This window comes from Acomys minous, assembly GCF_964271855.1.
Source record: "Acomys minous genome assembly, chromosome: 1".
NCBI classification, from domain to species: Eukaryota; Metazoa; Chordata; class Mammalia; order Rodentia; family Muridae; genus Acomys; species Acomys minous.
This window is the reverse complement of record NC_140483.1, coordinates 6,568,420-6,589,465: the sequence shown is the minus strand read 5'-3', so window position 1 is coordinate 6,589,465 and position 21,046 is coordinate 6,568,420. Positions and strand designations below refer to the sequence as shown.

Here is a 21,046-nt window from a genome sequence, read left to right as displayed (position 1 = left end):
AAGAGATGGAGGGGAGTAGGGCAAGAGGAAGAGGACACAGAGGGAGAGTCTAGTCTCTCGTAAGAACGCCTATCACATCTGTGGGACCCCACCTGACAATAACTCTTCACTCTGTAAGATCTAATTCCAAATGCCATTGTGCTGGGACTAAGACTCAACAATGTAGATTTGGAGGAGCTCCTTCAGAAGACAGCGCCATGTCTTCTCTGAAGAACCCAGCTCTAGAAAGGGTAAGCTACAAGAATACAAAGAAATTCATATCTTTACCAGTTAGTTAGTTAGTTAGTTAGTTAGTTAGTTAGTTAGTTCATTCCTTATTTTGAGACAGGGCCTGCTATGTAGCCCTGGCCGGACTTGAGTTTACAAAGATCCACCTGCCTCTGTCTCCAGAGTGCTGAGATTAAAGGAGTGTGCCACCACACCCCATGTTAATCTTACCTTCTTCTGATTGACTTATGTAACCTACAGACTGTGAAACTTGGCAAAATAAATCCTGAGCCAAAGCCCCTTCATTCAATAGCAGTGTTTAGCTTTGAACTGTACTAATACAAGAGAGACCATGGTGTCATCTTCAGACAGAAGAAATGATTGGTTATGCTTTGTCCCACTTAGCTTGAGTCCTGGAACCCTGACTGGGACCTTGAGGGAATGCAGAAAGGACAGACAGACACATGTACAGAAAGTCTGGAGTCAGGAAGGGTGTGCAAGCTGTAAGCATCCAGGGTGAGGAGGGAGCTGTTGTTTCTAGTTTTTGTACACACTGATCAGCTAGTGCAACACTCGCCCTTAGACAGAGCAAGGCTTGGCCTGGGCCTGGCCTATATGAGGAATACCTTTCCCAGTTTCCTATGAGCCCAAGGCCTTGGAGTTCATAGCAATGTCAACAATATACGTTCTCTGAGGACTTCACTCACTCGGGATTCCTCTTCTCCCACATAGCTATTCATCACCAAAATAGCAGCAGCCTCTTATTATAACCTAACCTACTTACTTACTTAATAAATGTACCTTAAATTTATAAAAAACATTATAATACGTAAGTATAAATAAGTATTAAATCTATTTCACTTACAAGCTTTGAGTCGTTAGTGCCCTGGTGGAAACCTACATCATCAAAATCATATTAAGCCCGTGTTCAACCAATAACAGAGGAACCGTTTGAGCTAGACTACACCCAAGGGAATCATTCTACTTGTCTGGGGAGGAGATGAAAGCAATTCCTCAGCACCAAGAAAAAGCCTAGATACCAGGCCATGGCAACCCAAGGCAAGACCAAAAGCTGTGTCATTTCTCTGCTCTGTCCCCCTGTCCCTCCATCCCTCCATCCCTCCTTGCCTCTCTCCCCCTGTCCCTCTCTCATCTTATCTTGTTCCTGAAGTTGTAGCTTGACTCAGTACAACACATAGGTTTGCCTTAGGGTTAAATCAGTATATAAGTGAATGTGCACAAGATACCGCACATAAGAAGCCCTCAACAATCTAATACTGTCATTATCACCCTCAATCATTAATGATCAAGAAGGTTGCTTTCAGTCTTAAGCCGCCACAATATGACTCAAACCATAACCTGCTACAGCATGCGTCTTCCCTCCTAAGCACTGAGAAAATGAAGCCCTCTGGGTGAGCATGCCTCATCCTTGGTCCTCTTTCTCCATCAAGGCTACATGCTTTCAATCCAAGGCAAGAGTTGCCAGTACCAACCCCACACCAAAGACATCTGCTGGGGATACAGATCCCTGTTCCTTCAACCTCTTACAACTTCTGTTCCCCAAATGAAAACAGAGTTAGGATCACAAAAGCTGGGCTGGGGAGATGGCTCATCTGTAAAGTGCAAGCACAAAGCCCGTGTTTGAATTCCAGAGCTCACGTGAAAGAGAAGTCAGCTATGGTGATGAACATTTGCCCTCAAAGGTCTGAGAAGGTAGAGGCAGAGGCAGAGACGGGTGCCCTCTGGCTCACTGGCTGCCCAGTCTAGCTTACTAGGGGAGCCCCAGACCAGAGGATGGCTCAAAACGAAGGTAGATGGTAGTTGAAGAAAAAGAGCTGAGGTTAAGCTCTTGCCTCTACATCTGTGCATGTGGGTGACATTTAATTTCGCGTGGCCTCTCCTCTGTCATTTAACATTCAGGTACATTATGAGAATACATCTCATGTGTCAGTAGGATGCCTGTGTTTAGCAGGCCCGTGCTCCACCCCCAGTTTTCTATAGACCCAGATGAAGAGAACTCTGCTCTATCCAGTGAGTCTGTAGCCAGTGGTAGATAGTACCAATGGCTGCTCAAGGAGTTCTGAAGGGGGGACTCCTCCCAGTCCATCCTTCCTTGTCATCAACTTGGCCATTCACACAAGGCAGCGAGCCCGTACCCACCCCCACCCCCCATCACCACGAGCCTGATTATCTGTGCCAGCTCCTTGCCTTCTTGCTTGCTTTCTGATGCTATGGCCATACCGACCCCTGTCCTAAGCATTTTCTACATCGCATTTAGCAGCAACTTATTGAGCACGTCTTCTGTTTGGCTTTGGACTTGCATTTAATTAGGTCTTAATCTCACTAACGTATTTCTGGGCAGCATGGAGGCTTTTGTTTGGTTAGTTTCTCCCACAAGAACTGAGCTCCCGCCACCTCCTCTCCCACAGCTCAAGATTTTAAATGATTTATTGGTAATGTCTGATGCCGCCTATCCATGGTTCCGATTCAGCAGAGCCTGAGTGCGTGGAGGAAACTTTGCCCCCCTCAGAAAAAAAAATTCCCAGAGATAAGGAACTTGGGGCACATGGGCACATCCTGTTTGGCCCCAGGGGAGTCTTTGGCTTCCCTCAGGACTGTTTATTAGTAAACCACCATCACTGCCAGCCTTTCTTGTTGCTTTGAGACATTATGTGTGTGCGCACGCACACACACACACACACACACAGAGAGAGAGAGAGAGAGAGAGAGAGAGAGAGAGAGAGAGAGAGAGAGAGAAACACGAGAACACGAGGAAGAAGCTCTCGCCTGAACACAGGCAGAGCTGGGCCTATATTTCACTTGAGGTGAAACTGAACCTCCTATTGTTGGTTGTTTGCTGGAAATAAATCATTAATGCAGATGGGCAACTGTTCCTGCCCTCGTGGCTTCTCACTAACACTCCTGCTCCTGTGGGATGACCGTGAAAATAAAGTCCCTTGTGTTAGTGACTTGCTGCCATAAGATATCAAAGCAAAGCAGCTTAAGGAGAGAGAGTTGATTGGCTTGTGGTTTGCAGGGATAAAGTCCACCATGGCGGAGAGGTCATGGCAGCCATAGACAAGAAAAGTGCAGGGGGAGGTTGGTGGGGGGGGGTAGCAGCATGGTGTCCACAGACAGGGAGACTGTGTGTATGTGGGGGGCACTGACTAGTGGCATGGCGTCCACAGACAGGAAGAGTGTGACTATGGGGGCGGGGAGGGTGGACTAGTGCCATGGCATCCACAGACAACAAAGGGAAAATAATGAGTGCTGGTACGCAGCTCACTTTCCCCTTTTTAGTCCATCTAGTCCAGGGTGCCCAGCTCATAGCATGGTACCACCAAACTTGAGAGCGAATCTTCCCAACTCAGTCATCAATCTAGATAATCCCTAGAAGGGATGCTCAGAGACTTGTGTCTGTGTTAGTACTAACTCCCTTCAAGGTAACACTCAAGTGTTAACCATCAGGCTCTTCAAGTGCCCCAAAGCTTACCTACCATGTTCATACTGCACACCAGTTACCACACTTGACAAGAAGGCTGGAAACAGTGGCTTCCACCACAGCTTAAAGTGGGATTAGTAAGGGCTGGGGCTGCACCTCAGAGAACTCACTTCACATTTTCCAGCTCCTGAGTACACCCCCTAAGTGGACTAGAAGGAAATTAGTCATTAAGACCGTGAAGCCTATGTATACTGCATCTATAAACATGAGGTCTGAATATACATGTGTAGGATATCCCAGGTTAAAGCAGAATGAACAGGAAGGGGCTCTGCATCTTCAGAGACAGCTGGCTCCACCCCAGGTTCCCGTGGCCACACCTGCCCTGCTCTGGACAGGTGGCCCTCTGCACAGAGCATAGCTCTATATGAAAGAGCTGCTTGACCCAAACCAGTCCACTGAAGAATGAGGAGGCATTACCGCCCTGTCTCTCACAGGAGAGAGGAAAGGGAGGGAAAAGAGATTAGACAGGGAGGGAGAGAGAGCATGCCCATTGCTTGCCCACGCAGCAATGACTTCCATTATAGAATTCTTCCTGGGTTAGAGGAGCACCTAGAGACTTTCCTTTACCACTCTGATGACTGAAAAGCCACTGAGGAAAAAAATCTGACGATTGTAATGGATTGCATGGAGCCAATGGTGTAGTTCCACCAAATTCTAAGTAAATACCTTAGTCAAATAAAGTCATCAAGTCCACACGTGGAAGCAAGTGAGTAAATCCGATTCCCTCAGCCGTAGCTGTTGAGAAGCTGGGCTTCTCATCCATTGACTTCTCTGTCTGTTCCTGTGTCTGATCATTAAGATGCCCATAAAGATCCAGGAAACCACACAGTTCTTCCCGTGATGCATATAGACATATTTGTAATAGGAACCAGAAATAAGATCTGTCTCTAATGGACCCATTGGCTCATCCCAATATTTCTTTTCCTTATGTTTGATGACTTGTTTGAGAAATTTTAATTGATAGTAAGGCAAATTAGAGAATGTCATCTGATGAACAAATGTTAATATAAGAACAATAGAGTGTGTGTGTGTGTGTGTGTGTGTGTGTGTGTGTGTGTGTGTGTCGGGCACATACATGAGTGTGCATGCAAGTTGTGCAAGCGTGTGTCTGTATACGGGAACCCAAGCAGGACATCTGGTGTCTTCCGATGCAGTTCTCCACCTTCCTGTGTCAAGATCTCTCACTGAACCTAAAGCCAACTGTTAGGTGCCCAGCAAGCGATCAAGATCTACCTGCCTCTCCTCTTAGAGCTGAGGTTTCAGGCATAGGCAGCGGTGCCCAGTTTTTTATGTGAGTCCTGGAGATTTGGACTCAGGTCATAGTACTTGCACAGAAAACATTCTTATCCACTGAGCCATCTGCTCAGCTCAAGAAGAAGAAAGGTATTTTTGGAAGCCAGGCTTCTCTTTATTCTTTACCCTCAAAGTTCTAGCGTGAGGAAAGATACAGAAGGAGAAGGAAATTGGTTAAATTTAGAATCCTATAAGGGTTTGCAACACTTTTATTGATCCATATCAAGTAGCTGGAACCCAGAAGTGAGCCATGGGTTGCCTGCAGGCTGGCCACTCCCTCCCCTGTCTTTTCATGTGAAGGAAGGATTAGATGAAGGCCACTGCTAGTTCTGTGATGTTTGCTATGTGCTAAGGAAGAAATACGTGAGCAACTTTACAAGTATTAACTCATTTGTCCTAGATCCCTTCCTGTTGCTCTCACCAATACCGTGACAGAGCAGCTCTGGGGAAAGGGGGTTGTTTTGGCTTGTGGTTCACACTCCATCACTGAGAGAAGCTGAGGTAGGAACTCAAGCAGAAACGTGATACAAAAAGCATGGAGCACGGCCGCTTACTGGGTGGCGCTGGCTCACGGTTTGCTAGTTTTCTAGAACTGCTTGCCTAGGGAATGGCGCCACTCACGGTGGGTTGGGCCCTCCCACAACACTTAAAAACCAGGAAAGTCTCCCATAGACATGTCCACACACCAATGCGATCTTGTGCGTTCCTCAGTCAAGGCTTCCCTGTCAGATGAATGGGCTGTGTCAAGTTGACAACTAAAGCTTCCTAAGATCTTGAAGTAGTCCTGTAGGGCGGCACTGCTGCTTGTTTTGCCTTGTCAGGAACCTACATGACTCAGTCAATGGCCCAGATGAAACAGGGAGAAGAACAGTTCAGATCCTGACAGTAACCTTCGGGCCCCACGTCTATGGACTGTCCTGCTGGAGCACAGCCCCATCACACCATCCCTGTGAGAAGCACAGAAGCTTCTGCAGCCTGGTTGTAAACCTTACTGGTTCTCTATCTTAAGCAAGTGGTCTGTGCTCACTGAGCCTGTTGTTGTTGCTGCTGCTGCTGTTGCTGTTGTTGCTGTTTTTGTCTGCTGTGCTGACTAGTTTTGTCAATTTGATTCACACAGTAGTAATTTGGGAAAGGAAAGGGAATCTTACCTGAGAAAACGCCTCTGTCAGACTGCCCTGCAGGGAAGCCTATGGGACATTTTCGTGATTAATGAGGGATGTGAAGGGCGCAGCGCACATTAGGCAATATCATCCCTGGGCTTGTGGATTTGTATAAGATGGGTGAGCAACCTATGGAGAGCAAGCCAGTAAACAGCATTTCTCCATGACCTCTCCTTCAGTTCCTGCCTCCAGGTTCCTGCCTTTGCTTCGCTCAGTAATGAACTATGATATGAAAGGACAAGCAAAATAAATCCTGTTTTAGTTGCTGTTCTATTGCTGTTACCAAATACCATGACACAGCAACTTACAAAGGAAAGCATTTTAATTGGATATCACAGTTCCAGAGGCTTAGAGTCCATGACCAACATGACAGGGAGTGTGGGGGCAGGCAGGCATGGCACAGGAGCAGTAGGGAGTGTGGGGACAGGCAGGCACTGCACAGGAGCAATAGGGAGTGGGGGGGCAGGCAGGCACTGCACAGGAGCAGTAGGGAGTGTGGGGACAGGCAGGCACTGCACAGGAGCAGTAGGGAGTGTGGGGACAGGCAGGCACTGCACAGGAGCAGTAGGGAGTGTGGGGACAGGCAGGCACTGCACAGGAGCAGTAGGGAATGTGGGGACAGGCAGGCACTGCACAGGAGCAGTAGGGAGTGAGGGGGACAGGCAGGCCTGGCACAGGAGCAGTAGGGAGTGGGGGGACAGGCAGGCATGGCACAGGAACAGTAGGGAGTGAGGGGACAGGCAGGCACTGCACAGGAGCAGTAGGGAGTGTGGGGACAGGCAGGCACTGCACAGGAGCAGTAGGGAGTGGGGGGACAGGCAGGCATGGCACAGGAACAGTAGGGAGTGAGGGGACAGGCAGGCACTGCACAGGAGCAGTAGGGAGTGTGGGGACAGGCAGGCAGGGCACAGGAGCAGTAGGGAGTGAGGGGGACAGGCAGGCACTGCACAGGAGCAGTAGGGAGTGTGGGGACAGGCAGGCAGGGCACAGGAGCAGTAGGGAGTGTGGGGACAGGCAGGTGGGGCACAGGAGCAGTAGGGAGTGTGGGGACAGGCAGGCAGGGCACAGGAGCAGTAGGGAATGTGGGGACAGGCAGGCAGGGCACAGGAGCAGTAGGGAATGTGGGGACAGGCAGGTGGGGCACAGGAGCAGTAGGGAGTGGGGGTGGGGGGTAGGCAGGCAGGGCACAGAAGCAGTGACACTCCTCCAACAAGAACACCCCTCCTAATCTTTCCCAAACAGTTCCACCAACTACGGAGCAAGGATACAAATGTATGAGTCTACGGACGCCCTTCCCATTCAAACTACCACAAACTCTTTCCTCCCAAGTTGCTTTTGGTCAGTGATTTGTCATAACAACAGGAAGCAAACGAGGACAACTAGAAAATGGGGTTAAAAACCTGACTTCCATAAGGATATTGAGGAGAGGGACATTAAAGGCTAGTACATTGACATCTATACAAAAAGTTAAAATGTAACATTAGATGCACAGAAAGCATTCAGTCTCCTGAACCTTGTAAAGAGTGAGTAGGGGAGGTACCCTGGAGCTCCTGGGAAGGCAGCCTCCACTTCCGTGAGGAGTGGCTCACTGGTATCTCATCCTGCCTTCATCTTCCTGGCCTCCTGCCCTTACTCATCACAGGGGGGGTCTTTGCACAGTCTCTTCCTTTAAGATCTGATCCTCCAAGTCTTCACATGGCGTCTGCTTACTGCATCCAGCTTGAATATCACTCCTGGTCATGGACAGACTGACATCTTTCCTCTATGCTGTATGAATGCACACCCACATATGTGTATCCACCTATGCACATATGTACCCTGTACCGTCAGTTCCTTCCTAGCCTGAGTCATTACCTGTTTGTTTCTGCTCTTGTGGATTAACTGGCATGTTTGCTGCAGCCTTGGTTACTATTGTATGCTGGGTTGGAACTCAGCAGCTGACACACAGATGTGCCTTAATCAGTACGTTTACGGTTTTGTGCTGGGTCCATTTCATTCTTGGGGAACAGGGAACCCATGGGTCAGACCCACCTGCTAGCACTGTAACAAGCTGACTAGAGGACTCTGGTTAGTCCCTCTGAGGGCTGAATGGCATCAGGTTCCTGTTTCCTCCAAAGCGGGACAGATGCAAGTAGTACAAAGCTTAGCATGCAGTAAAGGGCAAACCTTCATTCTCATGAACACAGATTAAGGTTCATTCCGTGTTTGCAGTATGTTTAACCCAGTCTCCCACCTCATAGTTTACAACAGCCTCCTGGTCACCTCAACCAAGCAGTCTCAGGCAGTGCAGCAGCAGCCTCAGCAGCGGGCATGGATGACAGCCATTTCTGACCAGGGAGATGTCTCCTAACTTCCTTAGTCACTTCATAACTCTGAATTTCAAAGTCCCACTAGAAAGCAATGCATTGTCCTCCTGTCCCCTTCCTCCCCTGGGTCCCAGGATTCAGCCGCAAGCACGTTCCTTCTCGCCTGATCCGAGTGTTTGTATAAAAGGAACTAGGAATACAGGGTCTCTGTACAAGAGAGATGCTCAGAGATCCAGCAAGGAATCCGGCACAGGCACTGAGCAAAGCCCATTTGATGATGAAAGAGTCAGACAGGTAGATGACAGAGCAGGCAGCTTCACAAAGCCCTTCAACCAGTAACCCTGCCTGGCTGGAGCCAGTAGGTTGGTCACAAAGTAAAATGATTCTGTAGTCATGTAACTGCAGATTTATTGCTTTCCCCCTTCAGCCGTGAGCCTCTCTACCCACAGTTCTGACAAAGCCCTTTCTGCCGTGTTGCTATTCAAACATATTCCAAACCCATGGCAAGCCACCCCTTAAGAAGGCATTAGCGTGAATGCCAAGGGAACCCACTCCAGGACTGTAGAGGGACCGATAGGATTTTCTTGATTGTATCTTTTTATTTATGAGGCATAATTTATGAGTGCCGGGCAGCAAACTGCGCTGACTGATGACTAAAGAGCGCCAAAGCCATAAATCAGGAGCCGTGTAAGAAGCTCGGGTTGGGATCGAATCTATTGAATTAGCTGTTGGCCCAAGCCAATACAGGTATTGGAAAGACCCTCTTAATATCTATTTGTCTCCCTCGTGGGAGTGTGATAACAATCACATTCCATGCCCCTGGGAAACAAATAATTTAATTGTTTGCCTGTTAACATGCAACCTATTTACTCTACTGATTAATGACTGGCATGGCTGCTCATGTTCTTTTTTTTTTTTAATTTCTGATGTGAATTGTTAACACTGTGTTTACATTCTCTGGTACTATAAACAACAGGTTCTCTTCCTTACTGCTACAGGAAAGAAACTTGTCCTCCGAATTACTGAAACACTGTTGAGTCAAACAGTCTATGAGGAATGTTTTTAGTCAGATAGTCCACAAGGACACATGTGACAGAATGTCACAGAAGTTCGTAAAGTACATGCATGTGAGGTCCTGAGTGCAACCCCCTAGAGCCTAGGACAAAAATAAAAAGTAACTTTAAAAAACAGCCAGTTTAGTGACGCATACTTGTAATCCTAGTGCTGTTGAGACAGGATCCCTGGGGCTCGCTGACCAGTCAAGCTCCATGTGAGAAGCCTCATCTCAAGAACAATAAGGTGGAAAGGAGTTGGCAAAGGCATATGATGTTATCTGGGCGTGTGTACACACACACACACACACACACACACACACATTCATATATGGTTCAAAGATCGGAGGTGGCACTGATGCTAAAACTCACGCTAAACAGACACTCATGAAAAGAAGTTGGAACAAGATTGCGTCTGTAGCTCTGTTCTTCGCTCTGTACTATTTTGCAAAGAATACTGGGTGTGAGAATCAGCCAGAGGGTCGCTGAAAGCCCATGTTCTGAGGTCCACTCCCCAGAAATGCTGGCGCAAGGACCGAAAAGGACACAGAAGACCCTGGTCCAGCAGCCCCTCCTCCCTTACTCCCCTGAGAGACAATTTTCGTTTTCAAAGAGTACTTACTATTTTCACAGCTGTGTGGGTATGGCAGCTTAGTGGCAGGTGTTCACACTTCATGTAATTAAAATTATTTAAGGCAAAATACAGTAATTAGTCTTTGAGGGAAATGAGTAAATTAAAGAACAGCTTCATATTTTTAATGGACAACAAGCAGAAAGTTGATGCCCATCTGTAGTTAGATTAAATACTTAAATACACATGGCACTGAAAACAGCAGAGTGTGTGTGTGTGTGTGTGTGTGTGTGTGTGTGTGTGTGTGTGTATCTAGGCGGCAAGTCACACTGACATTATTAAAGTGCTATGCTTAAGCATTTCAGTTATTTTATGTTTATTAAAAGGTATTTGTATTTTTCTGCATCTTACACTGTAACACTTCCCAACTTGATCCATACTGACTTGCTCACCTTTTGAATAGTTCCCCTACTGGGACGTTCAGAACTGCAATGTGCAGTGTTCTGTTTTAACTACATGCACACGTGTAAAGTGTTTTCGAACCTAACTAATGAGTCTTTCAGAGGAAACTTTAACCATCACAGATGTGTTTACTCGGGAAGAACCAGTATGTTTGTGGGGTGCCCTGAGTATACACAGCCCCTTTCCCTCCTCTTCATCATAGAAGTCATAGTGGGCAACTTGATATCTGTTCAGAAGACACTTGATTTCCTGGTTTTTATATTGGCCCATTAAAACTAAAGACCAGATGCGGTTCTGTGGTAGATGCCCTCCTAGCATGTGTGGGGTCCTGTATTCATCTCCTAGCACCAGAAGCAACAGTCGAACTACTACACTGCTCAGAATTTCCCATCCACAGTTTTCCTTCGTACTGTTTCTTATCTGTGTTAGTCAGCTTCCTGGCAGTGGCACAGATGCTTGAGGTGACTGTAAGACCAGAAGTTAACCTGTAAGCCCCATCTGCCCAAGGAGCAGGAAACTTCCTGGGATTCTGGGAGTTGTAGTTCTTGGAAAATATGGTGGCCATATGAGTTTGTCCTTAAAAGCCTCTGTAACGTGTGTGTCGGGGCCACTTAGCTGGTCAGTGGTCCTGACCAAAGCCTATCCGAGTCAGTATTTAATTAGAGCTTATTTCAAATTTGGTTCAAAATTATGGAACTGGTTTTTCTCCAGAAATTCTCAGGATTGCCATAACTTACAGAGGGAATATTTACTTTGTCTACTTCGGAGTTTGATGGCCATGGCTACTGAGCTCCATTGTTTCTGAGCACAGTGGAGCAAGCCATTCACCTCATGGCAGCCAAGAGGGAAGAAGTGACAAGGGATCAGGACAAAATATACCCTTCAATGACACCCCCCCCAATGCCCACCGTCTTCTGAATACGTCTTGCCTCCAAAACTTCCCAATATCTGACTGAGTTCCAAATCCCTAAGAGGGCCGATCCAATCACACCCCAAGACTGTCACTTGTGAAAGTGGGTACTATGGGGCCAAGCCTTCAACATGTGAACTTTCAGTAGACATTTACAATCCAAGCCCTAGTGCCACCCTGTTAAATGTTACCCAAACCGGTAACTGTTTGTAAAAAGAAATTGTCAACACAGTCTGTGTTATTATTTTAACTATGCGCCTGGAATTATACTTTAGTCCATGCCTCGCTTATCTGAGAAAAGATAAAAATGATAGTGAATTTTTGATAATAGACTTTTTTTTTTTAACAGGGAGTGGGCATGGAAGGGGAAGCAGGGCACAGCACAGACACTGGGAAAAGATGTCTCCCAGAGTCTCTGTCCTTTCTTCTGGTACTTTGTGTAACACGCATAGGCACCTTTTCCTGCCTGAGACCCGCCATGCTTCAGTGTCCGTCAGATTTCTCTTCACTGTAACCATTTTCATTTTCACTGTAGCTCATGTAAATAGGCTGGCCCTGCTTTGCATACGCATGCTGATTATATGAATGCTATTTTGATCTCAAATTGATTGAATACTAAAAAGGAAGTCTGGGGGAAAGGAGCAATGTGTTATGAAGGTCTCTTGTCAAAGATGAGAGCGAAGACTTGCTCCTACAAACATTGCCTGCCAGGACGGGAATTCTATATTGTCTATATTTAGAAGATAATATTCCCAAACACACCAAAACCTGTGCATCGAGGCTCACTGCTTTTCAAACATAATGGACAGAGAACTGGAAAGACAGCCTGTGTTTGCTTCCCAGCACCCACACAGGGTCGGTCATGACCACCTCCAGCTCCAGCTCCAGGTGAGTTGGCGCCCTCTTGTGGCCTCTTTGGGAAACTACACTCATGAACAGAAATTCTACACACTGACTAACAGACACACAAGTAAGAATAATAAAGTTACTAGATTATACCACATCTTGAAAAATAAGACACCTGGTCAGAGCCTGTCACACAGAAAAGCATGAAGATGAGCACTGAGAAAACAGCAGCATTAAAATCCCATGCTGCACATGCACGGAAGATGAGCCACTTCGCATCACTCCATGTTATTATTCTTAAAATAACATAATAATAATATTTTTAAAATAACATGTTAGATGAAGACCATAATTGGTGAAGAAGCGATCCTAAAGAAAGAGAGGAGGAAGAATAAGAGGGTGTGGAGTACATGTGAGACGGAAGCGAAAGTGAACTATTTAGAGGAAGACAGGGGCCCAGCAGGAAGACAGGAGGGCAGGGAAGGACAGTGGGTGGAGAAGCACAGATAAAAGTAATAACATATATGATGAAAATTCCATAATAAAACCCAGTTGTGTTCTTATTTTAAGCTTTAATATTAAGAGACAGGTGGGGAGAGAGGGAGAGGGAGAGAGACAGAGACAGACAGAGACAGACAGACAGAGACAAGGAGAGAGAGAGAGATGAGAGAGAGAGAGAGAGAGAGAGAGAGAGAGAGAGAGAGAGAGAGAGGTGAATGCTTGTAGCACTGTGCTCCCTTAGGCGACCTCCCTTCACTGCACCTCTCCCCCCTCCGCCTGCCCCCCAGCCTCCCACCTGCACGGAAGCTGTCTCTATGGGCACTCAGTAATTTGCTGGATTTCTCTGCTACCCAGTCTCCTTCCACAGGCTTCCTTCTTGTGACCCTGACTAAATTGCCAAGAGCCTGTTTCTGCCAGGGAATCTGATATTGGCCTTGGTACTCCACGTTTACGTCTTTCCTAGAATATTGTCTTTTCAAATCTTGTCACCCATCTGCTGTAAATGGTCTCTCTGTCCCTTCCCTGGAAGGTTTGCAGTTAACGGGTTGGGCTCCAGCTCACTGAGCCAGCCCCCACCCCACCCCAACCCCCAACCCCTGTGCTTGACGTATGATCTCCATCAATAGCCTAGCATTCTACCCCACTGTAAGACTGACCTTGGCCTTTTAAGAGGGGAAAGGAATAGCTTGGGTGATATTCTGACCTGGACACTAGCTCGCAGAAGCCTCTGCTATAACGGAGGCAGTCCCAGCCCAGCACAGGGAACCCGCTCAGCTGAGGCAGTTGACTCAACATGTCTTCCACCCTCACAAGTTAGGGGACCTGACCTAATCTGGACTTTCAGACCCTGGCTGTCTTATTTATACATAATGGCAACCTGCAGCATCCAAAGCTTGGTCTACCAGAGAGAGCACAATCTTAGCCCTCACCCACAGACCCATACACAGTACGCATACACACACATACACACAAAATAAAATATTTCACAGTGCTTTGAAAGAAGGAGAGTGTACAAATGTGAGCGATTCTATGCAAATCAGGAAAACAGAGAGCAAGCGCACTCTTTAAAGAGCTGGCTTCACTGAGAAGTGGGCCAGTTTCCCCTTCTGAAGAGAGGGCTGCTGGGGATCCTCTGGGCAGGGGGCTGGAGATTTACCTTTGACAGCAGCTCAGCCACAGAAGTTTGCTTTCACAAAGGCTTCTACCCCCAAGGAACATAAGCACTGACAGGACTTGGCCAGAGGTATTGCTTTTCTGGAAGGTGTACCCACGTGAGAACAAAACAAGACGAAACTCAGGGTGTTTTTTCCCCTACACAGCTTGTTTTTAAACATCCTCCATGCCTCCCAATACTGTACATACAAACTCAAGCAAACTCTCCTCACGTGTCCACCACAGGCCATGACAACTGATTTCTTTAGTAAACAGAATAAAAGACAGCCAACGAGAAAAAAACAAGTCCCCAAAGTTAGAGTAGCCCCTGCGAGCTTAGCAAGGCAAGCCTCTGGAGACACCCCTGCGAGCTCTGCGAGGCTCACCTCTGGAGACACCCCTGCGAGCTCAGCCAGGCACACCTCTGGGGACACCAATGCGAGCTCTGCGAGGCACACCTCTGGAGACACCCCTGCGAGCTCAGCCAGGCACACCTCTGGAGACACCCCTGCGAGCTCAGCCAGGCACACCTCTGGGGACACCCCTGCGAGCTCAGCCAGGCACACCTCTGGGGACACCCCTGCGAGCTCAGCCAGGCACACCTCTGGAGACACCCCTGCGAGCTCAGCCAGGCACACCTCTGGGGACACCCCTGCGAGCTCAGCCAGGCACACCTCTGGGGACACCCCTGCGAGCTCAGCCAGGCACACCTCTGGGGACACCCATGCGAGCTCAGCCAGGCACACCTCTGGAGACACCCCTGCGAGCTCAGCCAGGCACACCTCTGGGGACACCCCTGCGAGCTCAGCCAGGCACACCTCTGGGGACACCCCTGCGAGCTCAGCCAGGCACACCTCTGGAGACACCGTCTTCTTGGGTTGCCTTTCCCATCATTCACTCTGATTGATCACTGTGTGGTCGACTGCTCTTGGGCCTAATTTAACCCTATGTGCTTGCACATCCATCCACCGGGTCTATTGTACCTGACATCCTACAAATTACTTACTCATGCAAATGGCGACCCAAGGCGACCTTTTAGGATATTCGAGTTTAATTATACAAATGGTTCTTGATAAATAAGATTACGCATTTCCCCATATGTTTATCCCCTCCTTGATGAAAGGAAATTTGATTTTCATGCAGATTTAATGGAGATGGTGTTTAAGAATTGCTGAGTTTCACGGAGTCTAGGAATCCATCCAGTCTGAAGGAAATGACAAAAACAAAAATAACAAAACACCCCTCCGTTGCCCCACAGAGGCAGAGTGGAGCATTTCAGCCAGCTGTGCCTACCTGAGGAGTTACAGACCCCTATGAAGCTCCCTTTTGTTTTATGATTCTTTGTCATTACAAACTTGCAAGACCAAAGTTCATCTTACTCCACTGTCCATTCTGTTGGCTGATTTACTTATCTAGTTTTACTTTTTATTGACCCATGGTCTTACTCCTCAGCCCTGGCTGGTCTAGAACTCATAGAGAATGGCCTGCCCCTGACTCCACAGCGGTGGGACTAAGGTGTGCACCACTAAGCCCATGCCTGATACTCATCCCCAGTGGGAGGGTACCCTGGTTTTGATTGGTCTTGTTGATTCTCTCTTGAGGTATGGGCAGTGAACTCTGCAGGAAAAACCCCAAGTGACTGGACACGGTGTAGAACTGGACCTGCCCCACCAGAAGGTCTCCAAGCACCCACATTCCATAGTGTCTCCTCCACCCAAGCAGTGGTCAACATCAGCGCACCTGCGAGGCCCAATGGGAACATCAGCCTCTACAGAATCTTCTCCAACTCCGGGGGAACTCACGCCATGGTGAGCACACAGCTCTAAGAGCTAACACACAGCTTAGCTCTTCCTAAAAGGCCCTCCGGTTCATTGTCCTCTTTCATCGTTTGTTGTGCGTCTGCTCTCACTTGCCCTCTGACAAACAGAAGGTCCTTCTGAGAGACTGAGCCTGCAGAAAACAGAAAACATCTAAAGTGGGGTAAGTTCAGGGATGGTGCTGAAGATTCCGGACATGTAAGGAACCACAGACTTTACACATAGGCAAATTTGATTCGGTTTAGAAAAAGAGAGGCCAGGTACTTGACCATTGGTAGCATGTATGCATGGTGAGGTTAATGATGTGAATGTTAATATAAAAAAGAAAAGATGAAGCAAAGAATGCTCTGGGAACCCCAATTTTGATGCACACCGATCTCTAACGAAAAGAAATTCCAGTACAAGAGAGCTCAAGAGAGCTCTATCTTCTCAGAAGAGGCAGAGTCAGGAACAGAGCTGTGTCTCCATTGCTGCTCTCAACACCTTTGCAGGAAGTCAGGAGCTAGAACTGACTATGGGGATAGAACTGAGCTGTAGCCTGCTGCTGAGAGGGAGGCGTGCGAGAAACAAAGACAACACTAGTGTTGCAAAGCAGCACGTACTGGTAAGGCAAAAGCGGCTTGGCAGGGTGATTGTTTTTGTAAAAAGGGCACCAAGACCCAAGCCCATTGTGAAAGGTGTGGTTTCCCTAATTTCTTTCTCAGCCCATTTGTCTTTTGTGTACAGCAGGGCTACTGACTATTTTTAGTCTATTTTGTATCCAGCCACTTTGCTGAAGATGTTTATCAGCTACAGGGGTTCTTCTGTAGAATTTTCAGGGTCACGTATGTATACTATCATGTCCCCTGCAAATATTGATAGTTTGACTTCTTCCTTTCCTATTTATATCCCCCTTGATCTCCTTTAGTTGTCTTATTGCTCCAGCTAGGACTTCAAGCCTCTGATGGGGTTGAAGTCCTGATAGCTTAGTCCTACAATTAACCTAAGCTGTTTACGGGTTAAGATGTTTTTAGGTCTAGATAGAGATATTGAGTTGGCAGAGATGAGAGAGGATCCATATGGATTCTTATTCAGAATTTTAGACTCACCAAGATAGGAAAGATGTTTTCTACAAGGATGCCAAATGCAATTAGCCAAAGCACCTTGAGTGTAGCACTCATATGATCCCTGGTTGTTTCATGGTTCTTTTTGCTGTATGTAATTTTTCTGCTTATGAATAATAATATAAATGTATGTGCCAAAATAAATAAATAAATAAATAAAGTAAAAAAAGACCTAAGCCCAACTAACAAGCACCCTGGCAGGCAGTTGGCATTTATGCTACTGTGGGGGGTGGCTGTCTTCTTCCCATTGGCTGGGATCTCACCTAACAGTCTTTTGAGATTGGCTAGTTTTAAATGAAATGAAGGAAAACTAGAAAGGGACTATGCTGCTTACGCCACCTAAATTCAGAGAATGGGGGGTAAGTAATAAAAGGTTTTCTGTGTGGGGCATTAAAACATTTGCATAAGGTTTTACAAGGTGAGGAAGATAAAACTATTTTAACTTCTTGTCCTAAACAAAAGTTTTTCAGTATTTGACAGAACAGACTAGTACTTAATGTTCCTTGTAGCTAAGAGCCCACTGCCAAGCCAGTGCCTGCATTATGTAAGTGTTGACACTGAAAGCCACCTAGTCTCTGGTCTCTTGCCTCTGTGGTGTGACTTCCCCTCTCTCCCTGATGGCTCATGAATAAGTGGAGATTATAATACTCTATTCACATAAGCTTATAGAGAGATTGTGCAGATCCCAGCATTACATTATGAATTATTTAGAGCAATTTAGGGAATGATTTGGGCAAGTGTGAAGAAATCCTCTGAGGCCCGCATGCCCTGTGTAGGAACACAATTTTCAGAGAAGATCCATATGCAGGCAAGACTCCTAGTGAATGCTAAAGGAATATTAGCATATTTTCTACAGGGTTTCGTATTCAATAAATATAGATGATGTAAATACAATCAGCCCTTGATTATCCACGCTTATAAAATGATAATATTAATAAACCCAAATAATTTCTATTTGGAGTGCATTGTATGCATCTTAAAAAATAGCAGGTAGCTCCTTAATTATGTTACTTATGTCGATGTGGAAATTAATTTCCAGCTTCTAAGCACTTCTTTTCCAAATGAGGTCAAAAGTTTGCTCCAAACAAATCAGAAGTTTCTAGTCCCACAAAGACAAGTAAGTGGCTTTGCAAAGCCAGCATTCTGAGAGGAAGAGGACTTATGAACATTAAACATTTGCACTCCCCTGTGATATGGGTCCCAGGGCATTTTGGGTAAATAAGTTCCATGCAAGTAATTGTAGTAGGATGTGAAATTTAGTGGTAAAAAGACAATTTGAATACAGATTATGATTTTTCTGTTTCATTTTGTTACAAAGTAGTCCATTTGAAAATCATTGAATCCAACCCCTATTTTATGTGTTTGGTTCCACTTTCTAGAACATTCCTATGGAGGTAAGGGATGATATCCTACCTTGCCACCTCTTTCCTGTTACCTGTTGTAGACACCCCTCCACCTGGGTTGATCACTCCCAGCGTTCTGCTGTCTCACTGCATCTCCCAGAGGGCCTAGCTTGGGGCTCCAGTCATATCAGGAGGGTTACCATCTCTAACACGTGTCCATCTGGTCTCTCCCCTGCAGCTGTCTGAAGGCATGGCCACCCAGCAGACCCTTCATGACCTGAGACCCTTTACCACATACACCGTTGGGGTTGAGGCCTGCACCTGTTCCGGCTGCTGCAGCAGAGGGCCAACAGCCGAGCTGAGGACCCATCCTGCCCCACCTTCAGGGCTCGATCCACCGCAGGTCCAGACACTGGGCTCCAGGACAGCCTCCTTCCTGTGGGCCCCGCCTCTGCTCCCTAATGGTGTCATTCACAGGTAGTTCTCAGTGGAACAGATGAATAAACCAAAAGGAGACACAGGGCACAGGGCCCCTGCAGCCCCAAGGGGTTACCAAATAGATGCATACAGAGGAAAGAAAACATTCATTTGATCAGCTTTGATACTTTAGAAGTGTTTAATCCATGGACCAACTGAGAGAACAAGGAAAAACAAATGCATCCTGAAACAAGAGAGACAACTCATTGTGTGTGCATTCACTAAGAGGAGACACTGCCCTTGCAGTTCTCTGGAATAATGCACGCTGCCTCAGCTAGAGCAAAAGAAATCTCTGTGGTTAGCTAGGAATTTTCCTGGCCTAAGTTAAAATGTCAGGAAGGGCCACTGTCTCAAAGAACAAAAAAAGTCTTCATTCAGAATAATCTGAAAGGGGATTTTTCTTACGCCCTCTTCTGGCCCCTGTTGGCACTGCATACATATGGTGGATGAGCCTACCTGCAGCCATCACACCCATACATGTGAAAAATAAATCTTAATAATAAAAAAACAAAACAGTGGACAGTTCCCATGGTTGTCCTCTGGTCTACACACAGATGTGCCCACACCTGCATGTGCTCATGTGGCACACACCCACACACCCACACATAGGCTACCTTCTGGGTGGCTATCCACGTGTGTATACTGAGGAAACTCACCTCTTTTTCCCACATTGCTTCACTTCTCATTCTCTGTGGTATCAACTCAGGGTCTCTGAAGGCAATTTCCTAGAAACGTAGTTTTTAAAGAGTTTGCAAAAATGTCTTCCTCCCCAAATCTAGTCAAGTTTGAAAAGTAAACAATTCCACTGCTTACCTTCTTTCTCCACCCCCCACCCCACCCCACCCCACCCCACCCGCTCCCCTGTCCCAGCTATGAACTGCAACTGCACCAGCCTTGCCTTCCTGATTCAGCCCCACCCTGCACTCCCAGCCACACGGAGAGGAAGTACTGGGGTCCTGGGCGCAGAGCCAGCCTGGTGGGGCTGCGGCCTTATACTGCCTATGGGGTGCAAGTGGTGGCCCACAATGAGGTGGGCAACACGGCTTCCGGGTGGACCAGCTTCAGCACCGAGAAGGAAAGTGAGTACGTGGCTTACCCTGGCACCAGAGATGCTGTGTGACATGGAAGTCCATGTTTAGCTGCATAGGCTATCACTGAGGCATCATATAAATAGTGACTAGGAGAAATTCCCATGGCATGTGAGAGTATAGTGGCCCAGGCAAGCCTGGAACTCAACATGTAGGCTGGGCTGGCCTCAGGCTTGCAGCAATTTTCCTGCCTCCATCTCCGAAGTGCTGGGATTACAGGTGTGTGCCCCCATACCAGGCTAAGCCCACTTCTCAAAGATGCTTTGCTTTCCTTCTTCAGTCTACACACTCCCCCAAATCAGTGAGACACACAGCATGTCGCCAAGGGCCAAGGAGAGCTTCAGTGCAGAAATGGACACACGTGAACTGTTAGACAAGTAATTGGGTTTTTATAAAATAGGTTCTGTGCCATATTGTTTTTTAAAAACTTAGGGTTGGGAAGGTAGCTCAGTCAATGGAGCTTATCACAGAAAGCATGGGGATCTCAGACAGGTCCCCAGAACCAACATGGAAAAGGCCTGGACGCAGAGCCGCATGCTCTTAATCCGAGCACTGAGGAGGAGATGGGTGGTTTCCGAGGCTGACTGGCAGCTGCCAAGACTGCTTGCTGAGTGCCAAGCCACTCAAGGTTTTTGTCTCACAAGAACAGGGGTACAGAATCTGAGAGAGACTACCAAAGTTGACCTCTGATGTCTCTACGTGATCGCTCACGCGTGCATGCGCACGCGCGCTCGCACACATACACACACATACACACACACACACACACACACACACACATGCAGTTCTTCACACATGCACACACAAATGAGAATTGTGAAAACATAGTAGGGATAAAATAGTTATCAGAAGCAGAAACTATCTGTGTTTCACAGTAAGAAATGAAAATACAGAGGTTCCAATAAATCAAGAACACAGCGCCAAGATGGACGCAGAACTCCTGCGTGGGAGAGGTCTGTGTACCCAAGGGATCACATAAACAGGGATCCAATCCTCCCTGTAATCCCATCACTTAGAGAGATCAGCTGCCAATAGCTGATGTGATAAACTCTGCTGTTCTCTTCTTATGCAGTGTTTATTGTATGTGAAATCAGATTATCACTAAAACTTTTCATACTTGTTTTTTTTTATACTTCACATTATTTGATTTGTATTTCTGCCATCTAAAACCTTTGTTACTTAAAAACCTTCAGCAATTTCAAAATCTGTGGACAGTGCTCTAGAATCTCAGGGGACAGTCACATAGAATATGATGT

The 21,046-nt window shown here is 46.9% G+C and overlaps 1 protein-coding gene across 1 annotated transcript in view; it reads left to right on the top strand.

The window, feature by feature from the left end:
• The window catches only part of USH2A (usherin), a 683,333-nt gene that overhangs the window by 639,536 nt on the left and 22,751 nt on the right, over window positions 1-21,046 (top strand). The window contains exons 65-67 of the mRNA XM_084773188.1: window positions 15,564-15,770; window positions 18,464-18,702; window positions 19,573-19,781. Coding sequence (XP_084629314.1) covers window positions 15,564-15,770; window positions 18,464-18,702; window positions 19,573-19,781 — 655 coding nt within the window. The remainder of the gene's footprint in view (window positions 1-15,563; window positions 15,771-18,463; window positions 18,703-19,572; window positions 19,782-21,046) is intronic.